This window comes from Podarcis melisellensis (assembly GCF_964234715.1).
Source record: "Podarcis melisellensis genome assembly, chromosome: Z".
Lineage (NCBI taxonomy): Eukaryota > Metazoa > Chordata > Lepidosauria > Squamata > Lacertidae > Podarcis > Podarcis melisellensis.
This window is the reverse complement of record NC_138547.1, coordinates 4,957,655-4,983,355: the sequence shown is the minus strand read 5'-3', so window position 1 is coordinate 4,983,355 and position 25,701 is coordinate 4,957,655. Positions and strand designations below refer to the sequence as shown.

Genomic DNA, 25,701 nt, shown 5'->3' with positions numbered 1-25,701 from the left:
AGCCTACTGTACAAAACGTACAATTTATATTCACTGCTCTGTCCACTTTTGCACCTGGACCCACCCACCACTGACGTATGGAGTCAAGAAGGTTGCTTGGAATGTGGCCCTTGCTCTGAAAATGTTCCCCATCCCTGCTGTGGTTCATAATTAGCTGCTTCGAATGAGTCATCTGTCATGGATGCTGTAGCTGAGATTCCTGCATTGCAGGGGGTTTAACTAGATAACCCTTGTGGTCCCTTCCAACTCTACTAATTCTATGATGCTATGAAAGATGCTTTGCCACATATTCTTCCTTACCTTCTCTTCTGTTAGCTTTGATTTGACTTTCCAGCCCTCTCCGCAAATTCCAGTTAGCTAAGATGTCATCTTCTAGTTGCTTACGCAACACAGAAATGTTGTGCAACTCTTCTTGAAGGTTATTTATGCTAAAATAAAATTCAAAAGTAAAAAAAAATCAGTATGCTGAAGTTGTAAGGAGGCATCACTCAAGGTTCATCAAACAGTTGGGGTCATTTTCTTGTGAACCTCTGGCATCTTTTATACATCAAGGTTCCGATAAAAAAATTCACTCCAAAGCAGAAAGAACTAAACTCTCTTGAAAGCATGCAATCCTCTCATCTCAACGCACAGCATTAAAAAAAAAAAATCTTTACATAAGACGAAAGGAATAGAAACCCTTGCACATCTACATTCTGGCATCTTTCAGAACCTTCAAGGCACACTTAATGGGCCAACTTCAAGCTCATTTCTCCCTCCCTCAGAAAAAATCAGACTGAAGTACATTTGGCATAACACATCCTGTTGTTCTGCATCTATGAGCAACTCCTCTGTCACATATATTAGATTTATTATATCTCACACATCTTCCACTGAACTCATGACTTCCACACTTAAGGGTGTGTGTGTGTATGTGTGGAAAATCTCCACATTTTAATATAAATGTAGCTTATTTTAATATCAATTGTGACACAGGCAAAGCATCCAAGGATGGAGCTGGTTCTCAAAAGTAAAGGTCGTTGGGGATGATGACATGGCAAGCAAATTGGATCACATTTGCATGGTTAAAATAAGAAGGGGAACATGCTGCTGGCCAGAGGCAGGATGTTAAAAGACCTGAGTACATAAAACTTTTCCTGCCTTCTCTAGGTAGAGTGAAAAGTAAGCATCTGTGAATACCAATGCTAAGGTTGCTTTTTAAGTCAGTCTAAGAAATAGGAAAAGAGAAAGAGAAATCTTCAAAGGAGAAAGGATTCATTTAACACTAATAAATGCTCAGCTCCCACAACCAACAAAATAAAGATAATAAAAACACATTTTAAAAAACTATGTAAACCATGATAGGTGCTCCTTAAAACTCCAGCCGCACCTGCCCTACTTCATACAGAATACTTTTAACAGGACAGGGGTGGAGAACTAATTACCCTCCTGAAGTTATTGGTCTTACAACTCCCATCATCCCCAGTCATTGACTATGCTGGCTGGGGTTGATGGGAGCTCGTGTCCAACAACTTCTTCAGGGTTACCGGTTCTCCACAATTTTCCAGGCCTGCTCAGCATTGTCTATACCACAGGAACCTATGGCTCTCTGGATGCTGCCGGCTTATAGTTCCCATCATTCTTGACCACTGGCCATTCTGGCTGGGGCTGATGACAGCTGGGAGTCCAGCAACTTCTGCAGGGCTACAATTTTATCCATTTCAGCATTAGTAAGAGGCTCAGCTCTTTTGCTGTTTAGAGGCAATCACTGCCTGGCTTCTGGCATCCAAGTGGAAGAAGATGGCAAAGTAGGAGCAAAACTAATAATAATAAAAATCCAAGAATTAAGTATTGTTGGATTTTTTTTAAAAAAAAGAAAAAAGGCCACTGGCTTTGCCTAAAATGCACAACTGTAATGACAGTCATTTCTTCTGGGACTTAGCTGACAGCAAGAGTTAGTGCTGTCTCTGCGGCAGGGTCACTTCTCCTCAGGAGGAGCGTCACCTTCTCCTCAGGTGGGGGGTCACCTTCCCTCAAGTGGGGGGTCACTTTGCCCCCAGGTAGGTGGGTCAATTGCTATCAGGTGGGGGGGTCAAGATTCCCTCAGATGGGGGTCAATTCTCCACAGGTGGCCCTTCCTCTCCACCTGGTGGGCTAGGGAGCAAGGAGGAAGTTGAGGCTGCAGTGGACATACAGGTAACATGAAAACACCAATTTTCTGCCTTTTCATATTTCACTGCATAGGATGAGTTACATAAGTAGTTACGGTAAGCCTCAGGATCAGACACCTCCTCTCCATTGTGACCATGAGATGATTGGAAACATCTGTTTTCATTTTAGATTTACATGATTTAGCAAAAACAAAAAAAATTCCTTCCAGTAGTACCTTAAAGACCAACTAAGTTAGTTCTTGGTATGAGCTTTCGTGTGCATGCACTTAGTTGGTCTTTAAGGTGCTACTGGAAGGATTTTTTTTTGTTTTGACTATGGCAGACCAACACGGCTACCTATCTGTAACATGATTTAGCAATACATCCCAAACCCTAAAACTGTGGTTAATCTTAACCACAATTTATTGAAACAAGCCAGATTATTAAACTATGGCTTGGAGCTGACATGTTTCACTAAACCATAGTTTAGACAGAGCACAATTGATCAGGTTCAGACAACATGGGAAGCTGTAGTTAATCTAAAACGGAAGTAAAAACTTGCATATATATTTTTTGCAGCCATGCTGGAGGTGGAAGAGAACAAAGAAAACAAAATCTAATGAAAAGAAGGAACCTAATTGTGCCTCTAGTGCAGCCCATCTTAAGTTTCAGTGGGTACAGAATATCACTGGAGCTACTTAGTCTCAAAGTACTTTAATATAAGGGTGTAAGATTCCTCCTTATTACCAGAACTCTGGGCTGTTGCAAATGGATGACATCCCACTGATCTGATGAGTGACCAAACATCATTGTTTGTATTTAAAGGCAAAATCTGACACTCACCTATCGGTATCTTGCAGGGACTTTATTAGAGCTGAAAAAATGTCACGCTCTTTCTGTAGACCTTCCATTATTCCTGCAAATTCAGATTCCTTTGTTTTCTAAATTAAAAAACAGAAATACATACCAATTACTCTTAAGTAAAAATACCCTGGAAGAGTGCTTGTCTGTAAATTAAGAACCAGTCATAGAATGAATAGCAGAGGCAGAAACATTTTTTTCAAAACAAGGAGCCAAGAACAGTTTCCGCAGCTTAAAGTGGCTAATGTTCCCAATGTCTGGTGAGTCAGACATCTGACATGTAGTGAGTGGTGAAATGAGACAAGACTTCCTTGGTTGTGGTGCTTATCTTGTGAAACTTTCTTATCGGGGAGACTTACCTGACTCCTTCCTTAATGGGGTTCAGACAGCAGGTTAAGATCTTGCTCTTTCAGAGGGCTTTTGAGATAAATGACCATTAGCTGCCCCCGCAACCCACCTCCTGATGCCCTACTTTAGCTTTGTTGAAATTCCTGAATAACTGCAGTTTCTAGGGCACTGCTATCTACTTGATTTTATGTTGTTGTTTTCTGTTGTTGGAGATCCTAAAGGACAGAAACGGGGCGGGTAGGTTCTCAATAATTTAAATAAGTAAGTAAAATAAATGTGTCCACCTGAGTGTTTAAAGAATCCATTTTCCTACTAAGACACTAGAAGACGAATTCCCTTTTCTCTCTCTCTTCTCTCCCCCCCCCCATGTCACTCAGCTGACACCACTGGCAAAGCATGTGCCAGATGTCTTCATTAAGTTAGCAAGTGCCAGAGACTACCACCACCTTCTACATCTGAAATAACATTGTTCCCCCACCACAGCCCAGATGAGGGAAAATAATCACAAGGTTTATACGATGCATGTTTGGAATTATTAAAGAGCATATCCCAGATATGTTAAAACAAACTCCACAGTGGGAATTATTTCAACTGCCCTACATGCAAAGTGTGCCATTTGCCAAAGGGCACTGAACAGGGAACTGGATATGTTATCATTCTGTGTGCCACATCATTATTGCAGGTGGCCTGCTTAATTCTTCATCTACTTAAGTTTCCAAAGCTTCAGGTTGTGCACACTTTTGCAGGGGTTTCATGCTGTGACCTTCTCTCATCTAGACGATAATTAACCTTGACTTTGCTTGCCTTCCTTCCTACTGTGTTATCCAGAAAGCCTCTCAGAACCTCCTCTTGCTAGATCTCATTGTCTCATCAACTACATAGTCTCCTGCATAATTTCCATGCTTGGTTCAAAGTACTGCTTCTGACCTTTAACAGCACTCTGTGACATGTAGTCACAGGAAGGACCACCTGCCTCCAGATATGTCTGCCCATAGGTTAAGATTTTTATCAGGCTCATTCCTCCCAGCAAGTCTGTCATACCAGATGCAACAGATGGTTCTTCTCAGAAGTGAACCTTCACAGTGGTGGCACTCCTAATTCTATGACAGGGATGGGGAACCTGTGGTTCTCTTAGGTGTTGCTGGACCACAACTCCCATTATATCTGACCATTTATCATGCTGTCTGTGACTAATGGGAGTTGGAGTCCAACACCACCACAAGTTCTTCAACCTGTTCTAAGAGTCTAGAAAGGGTAGAAGGGAAATTGGATGGTAGACAGGATGGATCAACGGTGCGGTATCTTTGTTTAGCTAAGAATATGGTAGTGGAGGGGGTGAAGAAGATGAATATTCTGACACTACAGTATAACTGTTTGAATGCTTAAGACACATCACAGAAAACGAGCACTACCGCCAATCACCCGTGACAACAGACAGACATGCTAAATTCATTTGTGGTGGCTTTGCTGTTTCACTGTCAGCACTTACATTTCAGCCATTTGTCTGAATCCACTGATTACACATAGAAAGCATTAAACAGGTGGCTTCTGTCTCCTTTCTTATTCATCACTGCATTTACACAACCACATCTTTATATTTGAAAAGCTTCTGACAAATCAACAGCAATGAGGCCATTAGGAGCAATATTGTATTCTTCTCTGCATATGATTACAATATCTTCTATGGAAAGCATGAGTTATTCCAATGAGTTCCCCAATGAATTACAAAGAATAAGGCAGATACATAGCCAACACAGGTTATAATACAGAAACAATTAATGAAGCATTCGACACCCTGACATACAAAACAAGTAGAGAAGTAAAGACTTGCTATCTGGAGACTCCTTACAAGACTCCTAACAGGAACAGCAGCTCAGACCTGAAAGCAATCTATACAGGAGAAAATCATGCTCCATGGGTTGACTGCTTGTCAGTTTGTTCAACCACCAGGTATCCTTGGTTATCAGAGCAGTTCAACAATGTAAACTGTTGCCTAGAACAGAGGTGCCTTCCAGGCACCTCTCAGCATCTCTGACTAATGGTCAGCCTGGTATGTGCCAAAGCAATGATTCTTCAGAATCAACTTCACTGGACTGGTTACGTTGTTTGGATGCCTGGTTCCTGTCTTCCAAAGCAACTACTTTATTCCCAACTTAAGAATGGAAAGTGCTACCCCAGTGAACAACACAAGAGGTTTAACGACGCTCTCAAGGCAAATCTTTAAAAATGTAGTATGAACACCAACAACTAGGAAGCACTGGCCTGCGAGAACTCCAATTGAAGAACAGTCTCTACCAAAGGTTTCATGGACTTTGAAGAAGCATGAACTCAGGACGAAAGGGAGAAAGGAGCTAAGAGGAAGGCACGTTTGGCAAATCCTCACTGTCATCAACTCCCACCTAGAAATCTATGTCACCACTGTGGAAGGATGTGCAGATCCAGAAGTGGCCTTCACAGTCACCAGGGACACACTGTTAAGACCATTTTCATGGAAGATAATCTTACTCGCTACAAGTGATCGCCAAAGATGGGAGATGGATCAGTTTAAGAGGCCTGTGGTGAATGTAGAGCACTGCTCAAATAATTAATCCTGCTAACTGCTTTAAAAGGCTGAGGCTGCAATTCTAAATACATGTCTCTGGGAGTCAATTCCATTGAACTCAATGTACCTTACTTTTGGGATTTCACTGCTAACTACACTTTTAAGTCTCACACAGTCTCTAACCCCTTAGTTGATCCAAAACAAACCTGATAAAGGATAAGCCCCATTGAGCTCACTATAACTTTCTTCTGAGTAAACATGAGTAGTACAAGAATATTATCTCCTGTCAAATGCTTAAGGCCACCCCATGGTTTGACTGGTCCCTTAGAGTTTGATTGATGATATCACATGACATCCAGCCTCTGAGGGCTGCCATGACCTGCCGGGAGGGCATGTAACCCCTCTACGATCATAGCAGGCCACCGTGGACCAATAGGATGAGGTTTTGAACCCCTAGCCAAGTTGGGTTGGCTTCATGACTTTATCTAGTATACTAAAACGATAAACATACCATGTTTATTCACAACTACTTGTGTTTCCCCAACTTCTGACAAACACATACTGTCACAGTGATCAATTTCTTCTAGATTAGGGGGTGTCTGGGAAGGAAAAGAAGAAATATGTCTATGTCAAAAAGTAGATTTCATTTAAGAAACCCTCTGTTGTTTACATGCCATTCTGGGGAGAGATGTAGCACCAATAGTTTTACATAGTCTCCTGAGATCCCATTTAACATTCAGCCTTTTAGAAAGGAGATAAAATAGTATTATGTCAAATTTTCATAATCTTGAAATTCTTGTTAGTATCAAACCATCCTCCATGCCCCCCACCCTGGCCCAGAACATATTCCTAAGCAAAAGTGCAGATTTCAAATCATGAATGCAGTTGGGTGATGCCTTATATCTTAAGAGATCCTGAGCATGTACTCTGGCTTTTTAATATTGTTGGCTGGGAATGTTAGTGCCCCCAGCCTTTTTCTGATGCACCTGGAGAAGAGCAGTCATATGGAGGAGCTAGAAGGTTGGCTAGCTAGGTCCACCCATGAAGAACAACTCTGCCTTAACTGCATCTGGTTTCCAAAAGAGAAGCTTACTTATATGGAGGTTGCCATTGACAGTGGATTTCTGCCCTGGTGGAGTCATCCTGAAATACGTGGCAGTAAACGAGGATCACCCCACTGGGTCATTTCTTTGTAGTAAAATCAGGACAATCTACCTGGTGGATTGATTGCAGGTGGCCTTGCTCCTAAGTGACAAGTGGAATGCTGAGAAGCAGCTGTCGTAGCGATAGTACAAATACAACACAGAAACACATATGCATTTTAAATGTTTAATTGGTTTTTAACATTTGATCTTGTTGGTGTTATTTCACAATTCAAAATAATTTGAAGTGGGAGAAGGAACTACATCACAAGGAGCTGCAACATGCCCTTCCAATCATTTGAAACTCCATGCCCCACACTGTTTAGCACAGGGAGGGCTATAACCTCAGATGGTAGAGGAAGGAGCTCCCATAAAAATAGTATCGTGTTGATGAAAGGTCCACATCACTATATGTGTTCACAGGAGCAGGCCACCATGCACCCCCCAATTCCACTGGGAAATCTCCACTTCTTCTTTAAGCTATGGTATGAAGAATTGGACAGTGGAATCCTTCCCTTTTCACACCTGCCTCCATTTCCCTCCCCTGTGATGAGTGAGAGATTGTAAGTCCCACAGGGCAGAGGCCTGAATGCTACAACTTCATGAAGCATTGTACTCATAAATCAGTCCAGGTGTTGCTGAACTACAACTCCCATCAGCCCAAGCTAGCATGATGAATGTGAAGACAGATGGGAGTTGGAGCTGAGCACTTGGAGGGCCAAAGTTCCCAACCCCTGATGTAGGTGGTGCTCTATAAAACTAACAATAAGATATATTCTTAGCCAGTGTACAGAAAGAAGAATTTGGGAATGTTTCAAGTGTGTAGATAGGGGGAAGGGACCAATCTCATTTACAGAAACAGACCTGCCTTGCCTAAGGAAGTCAACCCTGAAAAGAACTTTCCCAACATCAATCACTTCTGAGAGGCTGAGTGCAATGTGTTCATGGCAATTTTGAAAGACAGGGCATGCTCAGAAGGGGAGAAAAAATCACCCACATAAGTTTGAACAGTTGAGATGACTCAGCAACAACTGGCAGGCTGCATCAATTTCAATCACTCCAGCACATCTGCATCACTGCAATGACAACAAAGAACATCAACTTCCAACCTAGGAAAACATCAGGTGCAAAGCTCTGGCCACATGAATAAACTTTGGTGCATTGCCTATAATTCTAGAGCTACAGCAATTTAAGTACTCCAGCTCTATGCATGGGACTTATCCCTGCCCCGAATGCACACAATGTCTCTAAGACATTAATGTCTCTAAACATTAAAAAGGTCACAAGCACAGTGCAAATTATAATGGAGCAGCAAAATATTTTTGTACTTGTTATGTGTCATAGCATGTGGCTTGTATTTGTGCTAAACAGCTTGTTTGCATGGCCTGTGTCCTTGTGTTGCAAGTACACGCAACTCCCCATTTACGCACGTTGTATTTGTGTGCTGGGAACCCAGAAGGGGAAGGGGGAGGGAGGGAGAAGAACCCCATGAAGGATCTCTCCTTTGACCAGCTATAAGGCCAATAACAGGGTTGTTCCGAATGGAGAATCATGATTTAAGATTGTGAGGAAAGGACAGCAGGCAGGACCTTCAGTTAATGTCAGAATGCATGCACACATCACACAAACAACTGGGCGAGAGAACAGGGAAGAAACCCTATCCTTCCAACACGATATAAATATCTTCCTTCACCTCTTTCTCCTTGTCGCCACCCCTTCCCATTCCCGAGCAGTGAAAGCTCATTCTGAAAACACTCTGGGCTCCCATACCCTTCAGTTGTTTGTTGCCTCCATTCTATAATCTGGTGAGGGGAGCACACCAGTGAAGCAAGTACACCTGACTTCTACCCCCAAATTAAAGGACAAGGGTGTGATTGCTGCTTGCTCCTGAATCCTATAACAACCCTTGCCCAGATCCACACCACACCACTTCACAGACAATGATAAAGCCCTTACTAGCTAGTTTGTAGGCAATGCTATCCATGGGGTTCTTTGACTCAGGGAAGGGCTGACAATCAAGGTGTCCAGTTCAAAGGATTCCATAGAAACACACACACACAGTAAGAGTAAGTCATCCTACCCAGTAAACAGGACACAAAAGTTGTGTATTTGCAGAACCCTTGAGTGAAACATGACTTTTATGAGCTTTGGTTAAGTGAGCCTCATTTAAGTTCAAAGAACACACCAAGTCATGCTCCAGGAAGAGAGGAGCAGGAGAGAGCAGAAGGACCCCAATCACACAGTGGTTGACGGTAACGGCAGGTATTGTGTGGGGACACCAGGTAAGGAGCACACAGCACAAGCAGTTGGTGACTGTGCCATGTGCCAGTCCCTCTTCCATCCTGGAGAATTGTGTTTGTCTAACTCGAAAAATTAGAATATTGTGGAAAAGTTCATTTATTTCAGTAATTCAACTTAAAAGGTGAAATTAATATATGAGATAGACTCATGACATGCAAAGCAAAATATGTCAAGCCTTTATATAATTGTGATGATCATGACATACAGCTGATGAAAACCCCAAATTAATAATCTCAGAAAATTAGAATATTAAATGAAATCAGCAAAATAAGGATTGCAAATAGAGCAATATTGGACCTCTGAGAAGTAGAAGCATGCATATGTACTCAGGATTTGATTTGGGCCCCTTTTGCTTGACATATCTCACTTTGCATCTCATGAGTCTACCTCATATATTAGTTTCACCTTTTAAGCTGAATTACTGTAAGAAATGAACTTTTCCACGATATTCTAATTTTTTGAGTTTCACCTGTAGATGGTTGTTTCCAAAGTGTGGTGCTTGGGGAGCACTCTTCAGCCCTGTGGAACCTTCAATGTAGGGTTCCTCAGGGTTCAATTTTATCTCCTACGCTGTTTAACATCTACATGAACCAGCTGAGTGGGGTCATCTGGAGATTTAGAGTATGTTGTCAGCAATTTGCGGATGACAGACAGCTCTACTCCTTTACATCTGCAGTTATGGCAGTGGATGTGCTGGACCAGTGTCTTGCCTCAGAAATGAACTGTATGAAGCTCAATCCAGATAAGACCGAGGCACTGGTAGTGGCTGGCTCCCGAGACAAGATAGAAGGGTGGTTGCCTGCTCTTGATGGAGTTACACGCCCTCTGAAGGAACAAGTACTTGGCTTAGGGTTACTTCTACCTGTAGATCCTTTACTGTTGCTTGAGGCTCAGGCGGCCTCAGCAGTGCCAAGTGTCTTCCATTAGCTTCAGCTAATTAATTAATTAATCCCTTCTTCTGCAGAATCACTCCTGCCGCACCTCCTCCTTAGTAGCCCATTTAAGGCTGACACTCTAGTCTCAGCTTCAACAGCATCCCATAGATCCTAATGCCTCCTTTGCAACATACCGCTGATCTTTTTTTCTTTGCCCTTTCCATCAGTTACACAACTAGACATGTTTTCTGTAATTCCACCCATCTCTTGCACATTCTATGAGGAATCTGCAGCCAGACCTTTGACAGCATTCTCCAAGTACAAGCAAATTTATTGCCCTTGGTGTTGTGGCGAGATGTTCAAATGTAATCTGAACTATCAGAAAGCCAAATAGATGCCTTCTGCAGTGCTTTATACCACTAGACAGAAATTGCAGGAAGTGGGCCTGGAAGAGGCAATGCCATTTCCTCAGTGTAAAGCCAGCTGCATGGTCCCACTACAGGTCTCATATTCATCTGAATCAATGATGTAGACAGCTGCACAAACCAACATAAAGGTACATCCACACTGTACTTGGGGCCTAGGGGGATTATTATTATTTAGCTATTCCCAAGGAATCAGCACATGCCTTAAGGACATGTATACTCCACTCTCCCCCACCGAAGGGGCAGTTGGGGCTCATCAGCCTGGGAAGACAGCCCATCTAGGATAATGATGGGCTAAAGGATTGGTCCTAAACCTCCCCTGCCTTGTGCCGATACTCATTTATGAGAAAGGCTTTGGGAATAAATCCCAAGAAAAAATCAGTACTCATTGCCTTGTGGGACATCTTTGGGAGAAGTGGGGGGGGGGCAGTAAAAACAATGCAGGAGGCAGCGGTTATGAGCTGTAAGCTCAACTTGATTGGCATATGGTACAAGTGCTACTTGTTGCTTTGGCCAATGGAACACATAAACATGTTTCACTGGTCAGTTACTGCCTGCCTTGAGCTGGGAAATCCCCAGTGAATAAAATGCTGACCCACCACTGTCTACCTGCTTCGGTGGGTGCTTGGCACTCAGAGTGTCACTCAACAAGGGGACTGAGCTTCTGCACCTGGCAAAAAGAAAAGAAACAAATCCTCTTGCACCTATCAAGCTGGAATATCAGGGCCATGTGTCCTGGCTTGTCCACCAACCTGTTGTTGGTCAATGACTCATGGAAGATGGCCATCATTGACCATGAGTTGAAAATGAGCTCAACATTGATGTTTCTGCTTTATGGGAGGAGACCAGACTCATTTCAAATGGCTGTCTCCAAGAAAAGAACTACACCTTTTGAGAGCAAGGAGATGAGCCACATACTCACAGTGTAGACTTCACAGTGAGGAACTCCATCTGTCTGCAATAGAACCACCAAACAAGGACTCAGAACACTTGCTTTCCCTCCATCTCTCAACTACCTCTGGTAAAATTAACATCTTGAGTGTCTACTCTCCCCATTACATGCTCTGACATACAGACCAAGGACCTAGGAATTAGACCAGCCTATCAGAAGGGTCCCAGACTGCAAAGACCTATTCCTGCTAGGAGATTTCAATGCCAGAGTTGGGGACGATCATCACACATGGGGTGATGCGCAGCAGATTCCCAGACAATGTGCCAGTGATTAATGGCTAAAGCTGCATCAGAGCATTCAACTTGCTGCTGACTTTGGCAACACTCACAAAATGTACGAAGGCATGAAGAAAGTCTTTAGACAAACAGTCTAGAAAGCTGCATGACTGAAAACCTTGTTGGGAAGATCAGCACAGACTGCAGCAAACAGGTAAAGCATTGGGCAGAGTGCTATCAAGAACTATACTTGCAGGAAAACATAGTCTCTGACCCAGCAATCAACAGTATCCAGACTCTGCCTGTCTTGGAAGAGCTGAATGTCCCTCCCTCCCTTGATGAGCTGAAGAATGCCACCAACTCTCAGGCATATGGTATAGCTTCAGGATAAGTTGGAATCCCAACAGAAGTGATAAAAGCTGGTTTCAATTCCTCCTTCATGACACACTGCCACAGCCTGCTATTGTGGAGTTGGGAACGAGGATCTGTGCCACAAGAAATGTGCAACTGCAGCATTGTGACCCTCTACAAGCACAAAGGTGGCTGTCATGACTGCAAGAACTACCATGAAATCTCCCTGCTAAGTACTGTGGGGAATGCCTTCACCCATATAGTTCTCAACAGATTACAGTCACTCACTGACAGGGTCTATCCTGAGTCATAATGCAGCTTTAGAACTGAGAGGTCAACAGTCAACATGATTTTCTCACTGAGCCAGCTGCAGGAGAAATGCAGAGAGCAGAGTTGCCCCTTGTACATCTCCAAAGAAATGACGATGGCCTTTGACCACATCAGCTGAAAAGGACTCTTCACAGTTCAGTAAGATAGGATGCCATCAAAGCTTCACAAGATGATCATGTCCTTCCACAAGAACATGTGTAGCACTGTCCAATATGACTGCTCATCTTCAGACGCCTTCCCTACAAACAGTGGTGCTAACCACATGCTTGAGGTGGCAGACAATTCTGTCTACCAGGGTTCCACCATAACCAACAGCCTCCTCACTGACAGTGAGCTAGACAAAAGTATTGGCATGGCAGCTACAGCAATGGCTCATCCCTCCAAAATGGTATGGGAGAATGTGATGCTAATGACCAAGGTGAAGATCTACCAGGCTTGCATGTTGAGCACACTGCTTTGTGGGCAAATTGCAACTGCTAGAAGTGATGCCTCAGTGCCTTCCAGATGTGCTGCATCAGAAAGACATGACAGAGTCTCAAACAAAGATGTGCTCTCTCAAGCTCTCCCACATTCAGAGCATGTTCACACTCCTGTCTCAGCAGCTTAGATATGTCCATAGAATGGAAGATGGCAGGATCCCAAAGGATGTGTTCTATAAGGAATTGGTTTCAGTCAGGGTCTCTCTGTGAATTTGGGCACCAGGCCCGTTACAAAAATGTCTGCAAACGAGACATGAAAATTGGCAACATCAACCCTGCCATGTGGAAATTCCTTACAGGCAACTGCAGTGACTAGACAGAAGTCAGGTCATGCATCCATAGCAGTGACCAGATGAAGAATGACCACTGGGAGGATCACAAAGAGAAAAAATGCCATGGTGCAACTTCAGTAAAACAACATTACTCCTTCATTTGTCCCAGCTGCAACAAAACAAATCTCTCCCATATCAGTCTCTGCAGCCACAGCAGATGCTGTAACCTTCCAACAGTTTGACTTCACAACAATAGAAAAATACAAGATTAAAATCAGTTAAAACCATTTACAACCCCAACCAGTAATTTCCAGTAGCCTTTCCTTTTATTAAATATTTTTTTTAAGTGTCAAACCTACCTCTAAATCTGGGATCATCTGGATTATTGGCTGCTGTGACTGGGCAGCACACTTTTCCTTTTCTAAATCTTTGTTCTGCTTCTGAAGATCCTCTTTATCTTTTAAAAAAGTCTGAAACTCCATGGCCTTTTCTTTAATCACTCCATCAAGTTTCTAAGGAAAACAAAATAGATACATGTCACAACGATGATGATGATGAAGTATTCCATCCAGCCCCCCAAACAAGGTCTCAGGCTGGCTTACAAAGAATTAAATACAACAACGTAAGAACAACATGATAAAAGCAGCAAATCCAAAACAGCGAAAACTATCAGCATAGATAAAACGGATTAAACATTTCTAAAGCCTGGAAAACAAACAAACAAACAAAAAAATCTGTCTGATGCCAAAACGGCCATCAAAGTAGGTACCAGGTAGGCAGCTTTGGAAGATGGTAACATTCCAAATCTGGAGCACCACCACTTTGAAAGTCCTTTTTCAGAAGCCATCTGCCACACTTCAGATGGTGGGAGTTCCCAAACCAGGGTTTTCTCAAACCAGTGCCCACCAAATGTTATTTGACACTAACTCTCACTAGCCCTAGCCTACAATTGTCTACAGTAACTGGCAGCATCTCTCCAGGGTTTCAGACATGAGACTCTCAACCCTCTCTAGAGATTTTGGAGCTGGAACTTAGGGCCTTCTGCTTTCAATGTCTATGTTTTACCCACTAAATTAAGACTAGCGGGTTTTTGGCCAAAACGCACCAGAGCAATTTTGCCACCTCTCAGGTGGGTGCCATTGCGGGCCACACACTCCTCACCCACTTCTTGCTTTTACATACTTCTAAGAAGCCCAAACTTGCTGATCAGAAGGTCGGCGGTTCAAATCCCCGTGATGGGGTGAGCTCCCGTTGCTTGGTCCCTGCTCCTGCCAACCTAGCAGTTCAAAAGCACAAAGTGCAAGTAGATAAATAGGTCTACTTCTCTGGCAGGAAGGTAAATGGCGTTTCCATGCACTGCTCTGGTTCGCCAGAAGCGGCTTAGTCATGCTGGCCACATGACCTGGAAGCTGTACGCCGGCTCCCTCGGCCAATAAAGCGAGATGAGCGCCGCAACCCCAGAGTCGGTCACGGCTGGACATAATGGTCAGGGGTCCCTTTACCTTTACCTTTAAGAAGCCCAAAACGAACATTTCATGTCAAATCAGAAACTGGCCAGCATGCGCAAGTCTACACTTTTTTTTTTTTTTAGATCTGACTCCACCTAGTTCCTAGCCATTCCTAGATATAGAGCAGGGCCAATTTATATTTCCTTTTCTTCAATCTGTCTCCCATGTAGCAGCGGTGCACTGTGAACTTTCCAGTCAGGCTTCTAATACTGCACACATGCACAAACGTTTGTGTGAGGGCTCTTCCAAGCTGCCCTAGTCATCCGCCTGAATCAAAGAGAATTAAGGAGGTGGTGGTGCATTTATTTGACCTTCAACAGAACCAGGGGCGACACCCCAACTAGCTAGGCCAGTGGTTTTCAACCAGTGTGCCATGGCACCCTGGGGTGCTTTTCATGGTGGTTGGGGTGCCATGGGCAACATTGTCCTCTGTCCCTCTTTCCTTCCCTCCCTTCTCTGAGGCCCTCTCATGTCTCTGCCCCCCAAAGGCTTGGACGGCTGTTTATTGTAGCAGCCCTGGCTAGAAGCTCTGGAGGCAAATGGTACCTCTGGGGCTGGCCAGGGGATGCTGGTTGCCAGGAGCTGAGGTGACCTCAGAGTAAGCAAGCAAGTGGGTGAGGGAGGCCAGCCAACCAGTCCACCAGCCCTTGCTGTTGGGAATGGATAGACAAGTGGGAGGCCAGGCAGGCAGGCAGGCGCTGTACTGGCCTTTTCCCCTGCCTGGGAGCTGAGTGGCTGGCACCGAAGGGGAGCCTTTCCACCATGTGGGCCCAGCAGCATCTGCTGCTGCTACTGCTGCCTCCAATGTAAGATGGTGGTCTCATATTAACCTTCGGCCGGTCTCCATCAGGCTGTTAAGGTTGGGGACATCATGTTCCCAGATCCATGTGCAGCTGTGTGAGGAGGTGCCTCTCTTTGGGGTGAGGAGTATCTCAGAGGCCAGGGTTGGCTGCAGTGGCTGCCCAGAGAACTCCCAAGGAGAGGGGAGAGGAGAGGAGGCTGAGGGAACACTCCACAAGGGAGGGTGTTCAAAAAGGGTTCAGGGGGGAGACTTCCAGTCGGCGCCAGCGTTAATGGCGGTCCTTGCTTCGAGCTCCGAAGCAGGACTGCTCCGTGAGTTCGGGTCTGACCCGCTACGGCGAGGGGGAGACCCCTAAAATCACAGGCGCTGAAGCCTGTGAACAAGGAGATTCGGTGGGCACCTTTGCGCCCCCCGGTATCGCGAAAGAGCCTTTTTAAAGGCTCCGGAGCGGCATCGGGTGTGAGCGCGGTGCTGAGGATCGCAACCCAGCTCACGGAGCGAAGCCGCGTCGCCATTGACGGAGAGCGCCGATTCCTTCCTGAAACTACCGATTGGAAACAACACCCGTGAGTAAGAACAGCAAATAAAGGGAACGGGACTTTAAAAATTTAAGAAGATTCGGCTGAAAACGGGATGGGCAAAAATTAAGGAAGTCTGCCTCCCGGAACTGCATGATTGACTGAGCAACGAAAAGAGTAAGCTGTGCTTAAAGGGGACGCATTTATGTTTTTTCAATCCTGTTAAACCTGACATCGGAAGAGGACCTCCCCCCCCAATGAGCAGGAGAGGGGGGGAAGAAATTTGACTTAATTTTATCTGCTTAAAGAAAGGAGTTTTGAATGGGAAACTTTCCACTGCCGATACCTCTGGCCAGGCTGCCGGAGCAGTGAGCGCCTGAAGTGAACTGTCAAACTAGATTGAGGATACAAAGTAAGATTTATCTGAAATAAAATAACGGGACTTTAGTGGACAAAAACTGTAACATTTTAAATTGCAACAAAGTAGGGTTTTTTACTTGGACTTTCGCTTTTGGAACTTTGTATGGCTATTTCTTTCCCTGTTTCTTTGTTTTCGTACTGGATACAATGTACTCCCTCTAGAGGCTTAAAAGAGAGACTGCTGCATTGAGATAGAAACAGTGGGATTTTCCAACTGCAACTGTTCCTGTGGGAACGACCTTGAGATATGAGCGGCCCACTGGATGAAATATCAACAAGATCCAAAGCAAAACAGGCTCAGGCTCAAAAGAAAAGAGGCTCCTTGACAGGAGCAGCAGCAACACAGGAAAGAACAACAACGGTATCAATGGATTCCATGACACAGGCTCTACTCAGGATAAATGAATCTTTAGAATCACTTACTAGGCAAACTACAGAGAACTCCAAGAAATTGACTGAATTGACAACAAGATTGGATTTGAACACGACAATAATATCGACTAATACAGATTCTATAAATCGTTTAATTCAGGAAAGTACAGAGACGAGGAAAATAGCTGAAAGCGCGAGGACCACGGCCAAGGAAACCAAAGGGAAATTTGTTCCTATTGCAAAGAAGGTACATGAACATGATGAAGCCCTGGCCCTCATGGAATTGGAGAGGAAAGGAAAGAATTTGAAATTGAGACTGGTACCTGAGGAGGAGGAGGACAAGCTCGGGGAATTTCTTACAGATAAGTTCCAAGAATTTTGGAGCGAAGAGTTAGGGGAAGAGGAAGAGGATTTTACAATAACTACAGCCTTCCGGATCGGCAGAAAGCAAGGCAAGAAGCCAAGGGATTGCTTAATTACTCTCAGATCTAAGGAAGAAAGAGACAGAATATTGAATCTACACTTCCAGAGGGCATTGGTTATCAAAAATTCCCAAATACAGATCTTTAAAGATATTCCTAGATATTTTTTGGAGGTGAGAACACAATTTAAAGACTTAGTCGACCTATTGAAACAAAATAATATTCCATTCAGGTGGGAATTCCCACAAGGGTTGTCCTTCAACTTCAAAGGGAAGAAAATCAAAATAAAAACAATTCAAGACAAAGAACACTTTTTGGAGAGAAACTCTGAGGACTTTCAGAAAGGAACTGTAGAGAGGGAAACACTGGATATTACAAACCTATCGTTTGGATTGAACCCAGCACCGACTGACGAGGAACAAGAACTTGGAGCAGTGGGTGGGAAAAATACCCAATAACAAAAATGTCCCTGCAACTTCTGAGTTGGAACTGTAATGGTCTAAACCATCCCCGAAAAAGAGATCAAGTTTTTCACATATTAAAGAAAGAACAGCTAGATATAATCTGCTTGCAAGAAACCCATATTGCCAGGATACACAGGAAACTTTTGATAAATAAGAGATTAGGACTGGAATTTGTTTCCTCAGACAAAGTTAAGAAAAGAGGGGTGGTGATTTATGCCAAGGAAAAATGGGAACCAAAAATGATCTTCAAAGATGATGAAGGAAGATACCTGGCAGTAGAAATTCAAATTCAAGGAGAAAAGATCTTAATTGTTGGAGTTTATGCACCTAATGAGGGGAAGGCAGAGTTCTTCAAGAAGTTGCATGAGACTTTAATGGACTTTATGGACTTTAAAATTATAATGATGGGAGATTTCAACGGAGTTGTCTCCACAAACATGGACAAGGCACAAAGACAGGTAATATCTAAGGACGGGAGACTACCAAAGACCTTCTTTGAACTCACTGACACCATGGACTTGATCGACATTTGGAGAACTAGGAACCCTCTGGAAAGAGAGGGAACCTTTTTCTCGGAAGCAAAAATGACCTGGACTAGAATTGATCAAATTTGGATTTCTAGCAGCCTGGCGCCAAGAGTGAAAAAAACAGAAATCTGCACAAAAACCTGCTCCGACCATAACGCAGTCAAGATGGAAATGAAATTAACAACGGCTGGAACCTTCAGATGGAGAATGAATGACACCCTATTTAGAGATGAAGAAATTTATCAAAAGGCCCAAAAAATATTGAAGGATTACTTCGAGATAAATTTGAGAACGGAGGTGAAAAAAAGAATAGTATGGGACACAAGCAAGGCCGTGATGCGTGGATTCCTAATTCAGCAAAATTCTATAAAAAGGAAGAAACAAAATGAGAGGAAGGAAAAGATTTTGAACCAGATAAAGGAAGGAGAAAAGAAACTGAGATCTAAACCGAAGTCTCATGAGATCTTAAGAGAAATAAAGTACCATCAGACGCAATACATGGAATTGATGAACCAGGAAATAGAATGGAAGATAAAGCAAATGAGACAAAGGACATTTGAATCGGCAGATAAATGTGGGAAACTGCTGTCATGGCAACTGAAAAAGAGGCAAAAGTTAAACACTGTGACATCCCTGGAAATAGATGGGAAAATTATCAACAAACCAAATGAAATAAGTAACTGTTTTCAAAGTTTCTTCAAAAAACTTTATGCACAAGGGCCTACAAACGAACAAGAAATAGAGGAATTTGTTAAAAAATATGGACTATCAAAGATTTCAGAACAAAATAAAAGGATTTTGAATGAAAAAATTACAGAACAAGAAATAGAGGGTGCCATACAGAATATGAAATTGGGGAAATCACCAGGACCAGATGGTTTGATTGCGAAATACTACAAAGACCTTAAAGAATGGCTAATACAGCCATTGAAGGAAGTATGCAATCAGATATTAGAGGGGAAAAAGGCTCCCGAATCGTGGAGAGAAGCATTCATCTCACTTATACCGAAGACAGAAACTGAGAAACATCAAGTTAAAAACTACCGCCCTATATCACTCTTGAATGTGGATTATAAAATTTTTGCAGACGTTTTGGCAAAAAGATTTAAGAGAGTTTTGGTGGAGGAGATTCATAAGAACCAAACAGGCTTTCTCCCAGGGAGACATATGTCAGAAAATGTGAGGAACATTATAGACATTTTGGAGATGCTAGAGGTAGACATTAATAGGAAGGCAGTTTTGATCTTTGTGGACGCGGAGAAGGCCTTTGACAACATTTCTTGGAAATTTATGAAGAAGAATCTCCATGGGATGGGGGTAGGTCAAGGGTTTGAAAACGGTATAGGTGCAATATATTCTGAACAAAGAGCGAAACTAATTGTGAACAATGTGGTAATGGATGAGATACCAATAGAGAAAGGTACACGACAGGGATGCCCTATATCCCCTTTACTGTTTATATCGGTCCTGGAGGTTTTATTAAATATGATTAGGAAGGACCAGCTGGTAAAAGGAATACAGGTCGGATCCAAACAATATAAGTTAAGGGCATTTGCAGATGACTTAGTGCTAACTTTGCAACAGCCAGAAGCTAGTACCAAAAGAGTTTTAGAATTAATGGAGATATTCGGCCAGGTCGCAGGATTTAAACTGAACAAACAGAAAACAAAGGTGCTGGAAAAAAATCTAACAAAAGAGGAGAAAGATAGGTTTCAAAGTGAAACTGGGTTGGAAATAGAAAAAAAGGTTAAGTACCTGGGGGTAAATCTGACATCAAAAAATGTGAATCTATTTAAAGATAACTATGAAAAATGCTGGACAGAAGTTAAAAAAGATCTAGACATATGGTCTAGGCTGAAACTTTCCTTGTTAGGCCGAATTGCTGTTATCAAGATGAATGTATTGCCAAGAATGTTGTTTTTATTTCAGACGTTGCAGATTCTAGACAAAATGGACTGTTTCAAGAAGTGGCAGAAAGACATATCTAAATTTGTCTGGCAGGGCAAAAAGCCCAGAATAAAATTTAAGATCTTAACTGATGCAAAAGATAGAGGGGGCTTCGCCCTGCCGGACTTAAGACTCTAGTATGAATCAGCAGCCTTTTGCTGGTTGAAGCAATGGCTACTTCTTGAAGACACAGACATTCTTGATCTGGAAGGATATGACAATAGTTTTGGTTGGCATGCATATCTGTGGTATGACAAGGTAAAGGTTTATAAAAGTTTTAAAAACCATATTGTCAGGAAAGCATTGTATAATGTTTGGAATAGATATAAGGATTTACTGGAAAGTAAAACCCCTAGGTGGTTGTCACCAATGGAAGTGAAAGCAGTGAAAAAAATTAACATGGACTCTAATTGGCCTAAGTATTGTGAAATTTTAGAATATGATGGCGAAAAACTGAAGCTACAAAGTTTCGAGAAGCTAAAGCATAAAGTTCGAGATTGGTTACACTACCGTCAGATAAACGAGATGTTTAAGCAGGACAGGAAACTTGGTTTTCAGAAGGAGAGGTCAAAGTTAGAAACAGAATTGTTAGAATCCAATACTAAAAATCTATCTAAAATGTATAATTTGCTGCTGAAATGGAATACACAGGATGAAACAGTGAAATCAGCTATGATTAAATGGGCACAGGATATTGGTCATGACATTATGTTTGACGACTGGGAACAGTTATGGACCACCGGTGTTAAATTTACGGCATGTAATGCCCTGAAAGAGAATATAATGAAAATGATCTATAGGTGGTACATGAACCCAGTCAAACTTGCAAAGATCTACCATCTGCCCAATAACAAATGTTGGAAATGTAATGAGGCTGAAGGTACTTTTTACCATCTTTGGTGGACCTGCCCAAAGATTAAGGCCTACTGGGAAATGATCTATAATGAAATTAAGAAAGTCCTTAAGTGGACATTTGTTAAGAAACCGGAGGCTTTTCTCTTGGGCATGGTCGGCCAATTGGTATCAAAGAAGGATAAGACATTCTTTATGTATGCAACCACAGCAGCAAGAATCCTGTTGGCAAAGTATTGGAAGATGCAAGAATTACCTACTCTGGAAGAATGGCAATCGAAGGTGATGGAATATATGGGACTGGCAGAGATGACCGGCAGCGTGACCAGAGGAAAGAGACAGTGGAAGAGGACTGGGGGAAATTTAAAACATATCTAAAAAACTACTGTAAAATTGTGGACTGATAAGATGTTAAGGGGTAGGAAACAAAGAATTACAGCTGTAAATCTTAAACTTTAAGAAAACTCAAAAGGGACCTGACTAAAGACTGATTGATGAGTTGCTCGAAAAAATGGTAAAACAAGGATGTGGCGAAGGGAAGGCATGGGGAAGTCAATTTTTGTTGTCTGTTTTTAATGTTTATGTTTGTTTTGTTTGTTCTTATTATGTGTAAAAACCAATAAAAATATTTTTTTTTAAAAAAAGGGTTCAGGGGCTGCCAACTCTGCAGGCAAGGGATAACATAACTGGGCTCCTGAGCCCCACAAGGGTGCTGCAGAACGAATGTAGTTGGTCAAGGGAGCCATAGACTCAAAAAGGTTGAAAACCCCTGAGCCTGGCAAACAGCTTGCCATAGTTTTTAGCACTTCTGCAGGCGATGAATGCAGCTATTGTCAAACCGGCATCTTTCAAAGCTGCCCAGAGTCGCCTGGCAACTTACTATAACAACTTCATAGCAAGCTCACACACCTACTTGGCTTGGGGAAAAGTACTGACTATGACCCTTCCTTTCCAACATATTTTAAGCACCTTTAATGCAATTACACAAAAATAGTTTGCGTAGTGGTTGGAAGGACCAGACACAGTTTCCAACTGTGAAAACAGAAGTTTAGCAGAGAAGATAGCAGATTTATGGGAATTTTCTTAAGCCACCTCAGAGCACATGAAAATGTGAATGTGAGCACCAGCACCTCTCCTGTATTTTGTCCCCATCCGAAAGAAACCCATTGTGACTCTCCAGATGCTGCTTGACTACAACTCCCATCATCTCTTGACAACTGGCCATACTGGCTGGGGCTGATAGGAGCTGAGGTCTAACAGCATCTAGAGAGCAACCCATTCTCCACTATTGCAACATGAGACTTTGTGAAACATGCCACAACTCTCATCAAAAGTAGTGAACTAAAACAGCATATATGGTAAAAAGAACAGGGAGCAAATGTAAACATTTTAAAAACCCTTGTATAAAATCCTGCACTTCAGTTTTGCTCCAATATTCCTACCTGGAGTAACTCATCCTTCTGAGCAATGCTGGCTGTGAGGTGTGTGATGACTAATTCCTGGCTCTGCAATTTCTGATTGCCTTCACTCAAAAGAACACTGTAATGAAGCTCAAGGGCCTTTTCTTTGTCAGCCATTTCATCGTGAAATTTCTCTAGCTGGTTTCTAAGGTCCTAACCAAGAAAGAGAACATGGGGGAGACAAGACATAAGTGAATCAAGTAAAGAAAAGGAAAGGGGGGGACTGTGAACTGAAACAAAGATGAAATAAATCATTTTAAGTAACAGCTCAAGTTAGGGTTAACTTTTTACTGTTTTACATTCCTAAACATTCTAAAGATTTTTTTTCATTCATTTACTCTACTTTTGCTCCAGGCTCAAGGTGTGGTGTGCATGGTTCTCCCCCTCGCATATTATCTTCACAAAAATGCTGTAAGGGACGCTTGGCTTCCAGAGACTGACTAGCCCAGGGTCACCCAGTGAGCTTCAAGAATAAGTGGAGATTTGAACCCTGGTCTCCCAGGTCCTAGTCTGATATTGTAACCAATACACCACACTTACTCTGAAGCTTTTAAACAATGTTAGTTCTACTCACAAGTAGACCGACTGAAATTAATGCTCGTTACTAACCTAGGTCCATTTATTTTATTGGGTCTACTCTGAGTAGAAATTAGTTTGATGCAGCAGCCCCTTGTATTTTAGAAGACATCAAAACAAGAAGCATTAAATATAATTTATAATTTTTAAAAATAAACTATTTCCCCAATCTGAATTCACACTTATTATTTTCCACTGCAGAAAAACATAAGAATCAGAACCAAACACATGTATGCTCCAGAATTGTTCTCAGCAAGCAACCAAATAGCAGGACATGAATGCAAGAGCAGCACAAATGGAGACTGATGTTCATTGGGACTAATAGGGCAAAAGGCAGGGAGGTCAACAGTTGATGAAGATGGATCAACTGACTTGTGAAGTTAAAGCTAATAATAAATGCAGTTAATTAATTCTGGGTTTGTTCCCACCCCCAACTGATATTTACAAAGGGCAACACTGAAAAGCAGGAAGCTGACAGTCACTGCAGTTCCTGGACCAGTTGTAATAAGGAGGAATGGCTGAAGGCAGAGGGTGATTGGTTGGGCAGTGCATCATTCAGTCCTAATTGACAAACCTTCAATGAGCATCATTCCACTGCTTGTGATCCACAGCAACTGACATGAGATAATATTTAGCCATGACAATTAGTAGCCATTACACTGTTCACGTACAACCCTTATCTATCAAGAAGATCGCCTAGGCGCTTGGCTTCATGCCATTGGAGGCATTCACCACGGCAGGCATTTTGAATGAATTCTGGTGTTATAGTTTTATCTGAACACAAGACCACACAGGAACACGAATATGCCTCAAGATCTTTCATAGAAGAAAAAGTGGGATATACATGGAACAAAGGGAAAGTGCTGATAGTTCAGTGATAGACAATCTGCTTTGCAAGCAGAACGCACCAGGTTCAGTACCCAGCATCTCCAGGAACAGTGGGAGAGACTTCCTGCCTGAAATCCTGGAGATCAGTTGCCAGTGAGTGTAGAGAATTCTGAACTAGATGGACCAACAATCTGACTTGGCATAATGCAGCTTCCTAAATAAAGAAAATTAACTGATCCCAATTATACAGCCTGGGTTTTTTGGTTAAACAAGTTGAGTGATTTTGGAGTCCCTTCTACTAATGAAACACTATGTTATCTTAACTGAAATGTATTTTCTTTTCAGGGACCAGGTTCCAATGGAACGACCCAAACTTACAAAGAAAGTGAGTGGTCTCTATGTCTCAACAAACAGAATGAGCCAATTCTCCACGAGAGATGCTTTCTGCCAAATACCTCCTGACCACCACAACTCATTTTTCCAGGGAGTGCTCTGTGATGAATAATGACTGAATTTAGAAAATGAATGGGAAAGCCATTCTTAAAAGAATTCAGACTGAAGGTCAGAGAAGTGTCCTCCCCCTTGGTCAAATAGAAAAAAGGTGGAAAAGAATGAATAATTAAAATATTAAGCTCCAGACCCTTTAAGATTGAGGACAGGGGTGGTGGGACAACCATCACATAATAGATCCCACACAATAACCTATTGTTTATTCCCAACCATTTGATCAGAGATGACGGACAGTTACTGGTAGATGCACCTTATTAAACCAGCTGTTATTTGGTAGATGCACATTTTTAAACAGCTGCTGGCAAATGTGTTGCAGACTCAATGGCTTGGAAGAATTCCGGAATTTGGAGATTTGCTTAAAGAAAGACTAAAGCTCTGCTGCGTGTACCCCAAAGGTCCAGTTGTGTTTCCTGCTAAATTCTTTTAATGCTTTGTCAGAGGAGCTTTGTGTCATCCGCAAGGCTCCATTTTCTTCCATCGTCTCTGGCGATTTCCTAACATCTGTGAAATCCACCCAAAGCCCCAAAATGTTAACTTCAGAGTAAAACAAAAAGCAAAAAGCACACTAAAATCTGCAATCCACTCCATAGATACAGCACAGTAGAGTCTTAGCGCTGAGTCAAGTACACAGAATACAACTGGGTAGAGCTAATTAACTAGCCTTAATACTGAAAATATTTTTGTACTTTACTGGATGCCAGAATCAAGTTTTTAGGTGCATAAGTAGCCATATGCTCAGAATCATTCTAGTTCCTACAGATAAGATTAATCCGCCTTCAAACCCGGCCCAAGGAGAGAAAATGGAAATTATTGTGACATAGCAATTATATATTGTTGGGTTTGGAAAGGAAAATAATCAGATTAAAACCCACCACGAAGCTCACTGTGTAGCCTATTAGTATCATGACTCTAAAATCCAGCCACAGTCAAGACTCTGAATCAGAGTCAAGCACAAGACTTCCCCCAAAGAACACACACACTCACACAGCATAAATTTAAAAGCTCTAAAATCGCAACAGATTAGGCTCATAACTAACACATTTCAGCTTCATTCCCCTTGGCTTTATCCTTTGCTTCTTTGGCCTTTGGTCTTCCATGGACTGCTGCAGCCTCTATTTTTAGTTCCTGAGACTTGCTACAGGCTGCTTTGCTTCCCTTACACCATGGGCTGATAAGCATATTTTAGCTCAAGGGCCAAAGTTTTTTTTTCGGGCAACCTTCCAGGGATCACATAGCAGAGGTAGGTGGGGCCAGAGGCAAATGCGGGTGGAAC

General features: G+C 42.5%; 1 protein-coding gene across 5 annotated transcripts in view; it reads right to left on the bottom strand.

The window, feature by feature from the left end:
* CDK5RAP2 (CDK5 regulatory subunit associated protein 2) overlaps nt 1-25,701 on the bottom strand; it is a 154,468-nt gene that overhangs the window by 87,297 nt on the left and 41,470 nt on the right. For all 5 annotated transcript variants that reach the window (XM_081896270.1, XM_081896269.1, XM_081896266.1 and 2 more), the window contains exons 13-16: nt 22,497-22,667; nt 13,582-13,734; nt 2,973-3,070; nt 301-428 (exon numbers count right to left, since the gene is read on the bottom strand). In XM_081896270.1, the coding sequence (XP_081752396.1) occupies nt 301-428; nt 2,973-3,070; nt 13,582-13,734; nt 22,497-22,667 (550 nt within the window). The remainder of the gene's footprint in view (nt 1-300; nt 429-2,972; nt 3,071-13,581; nt 13,735-22,496; nt 22,668-25,701) is intronic.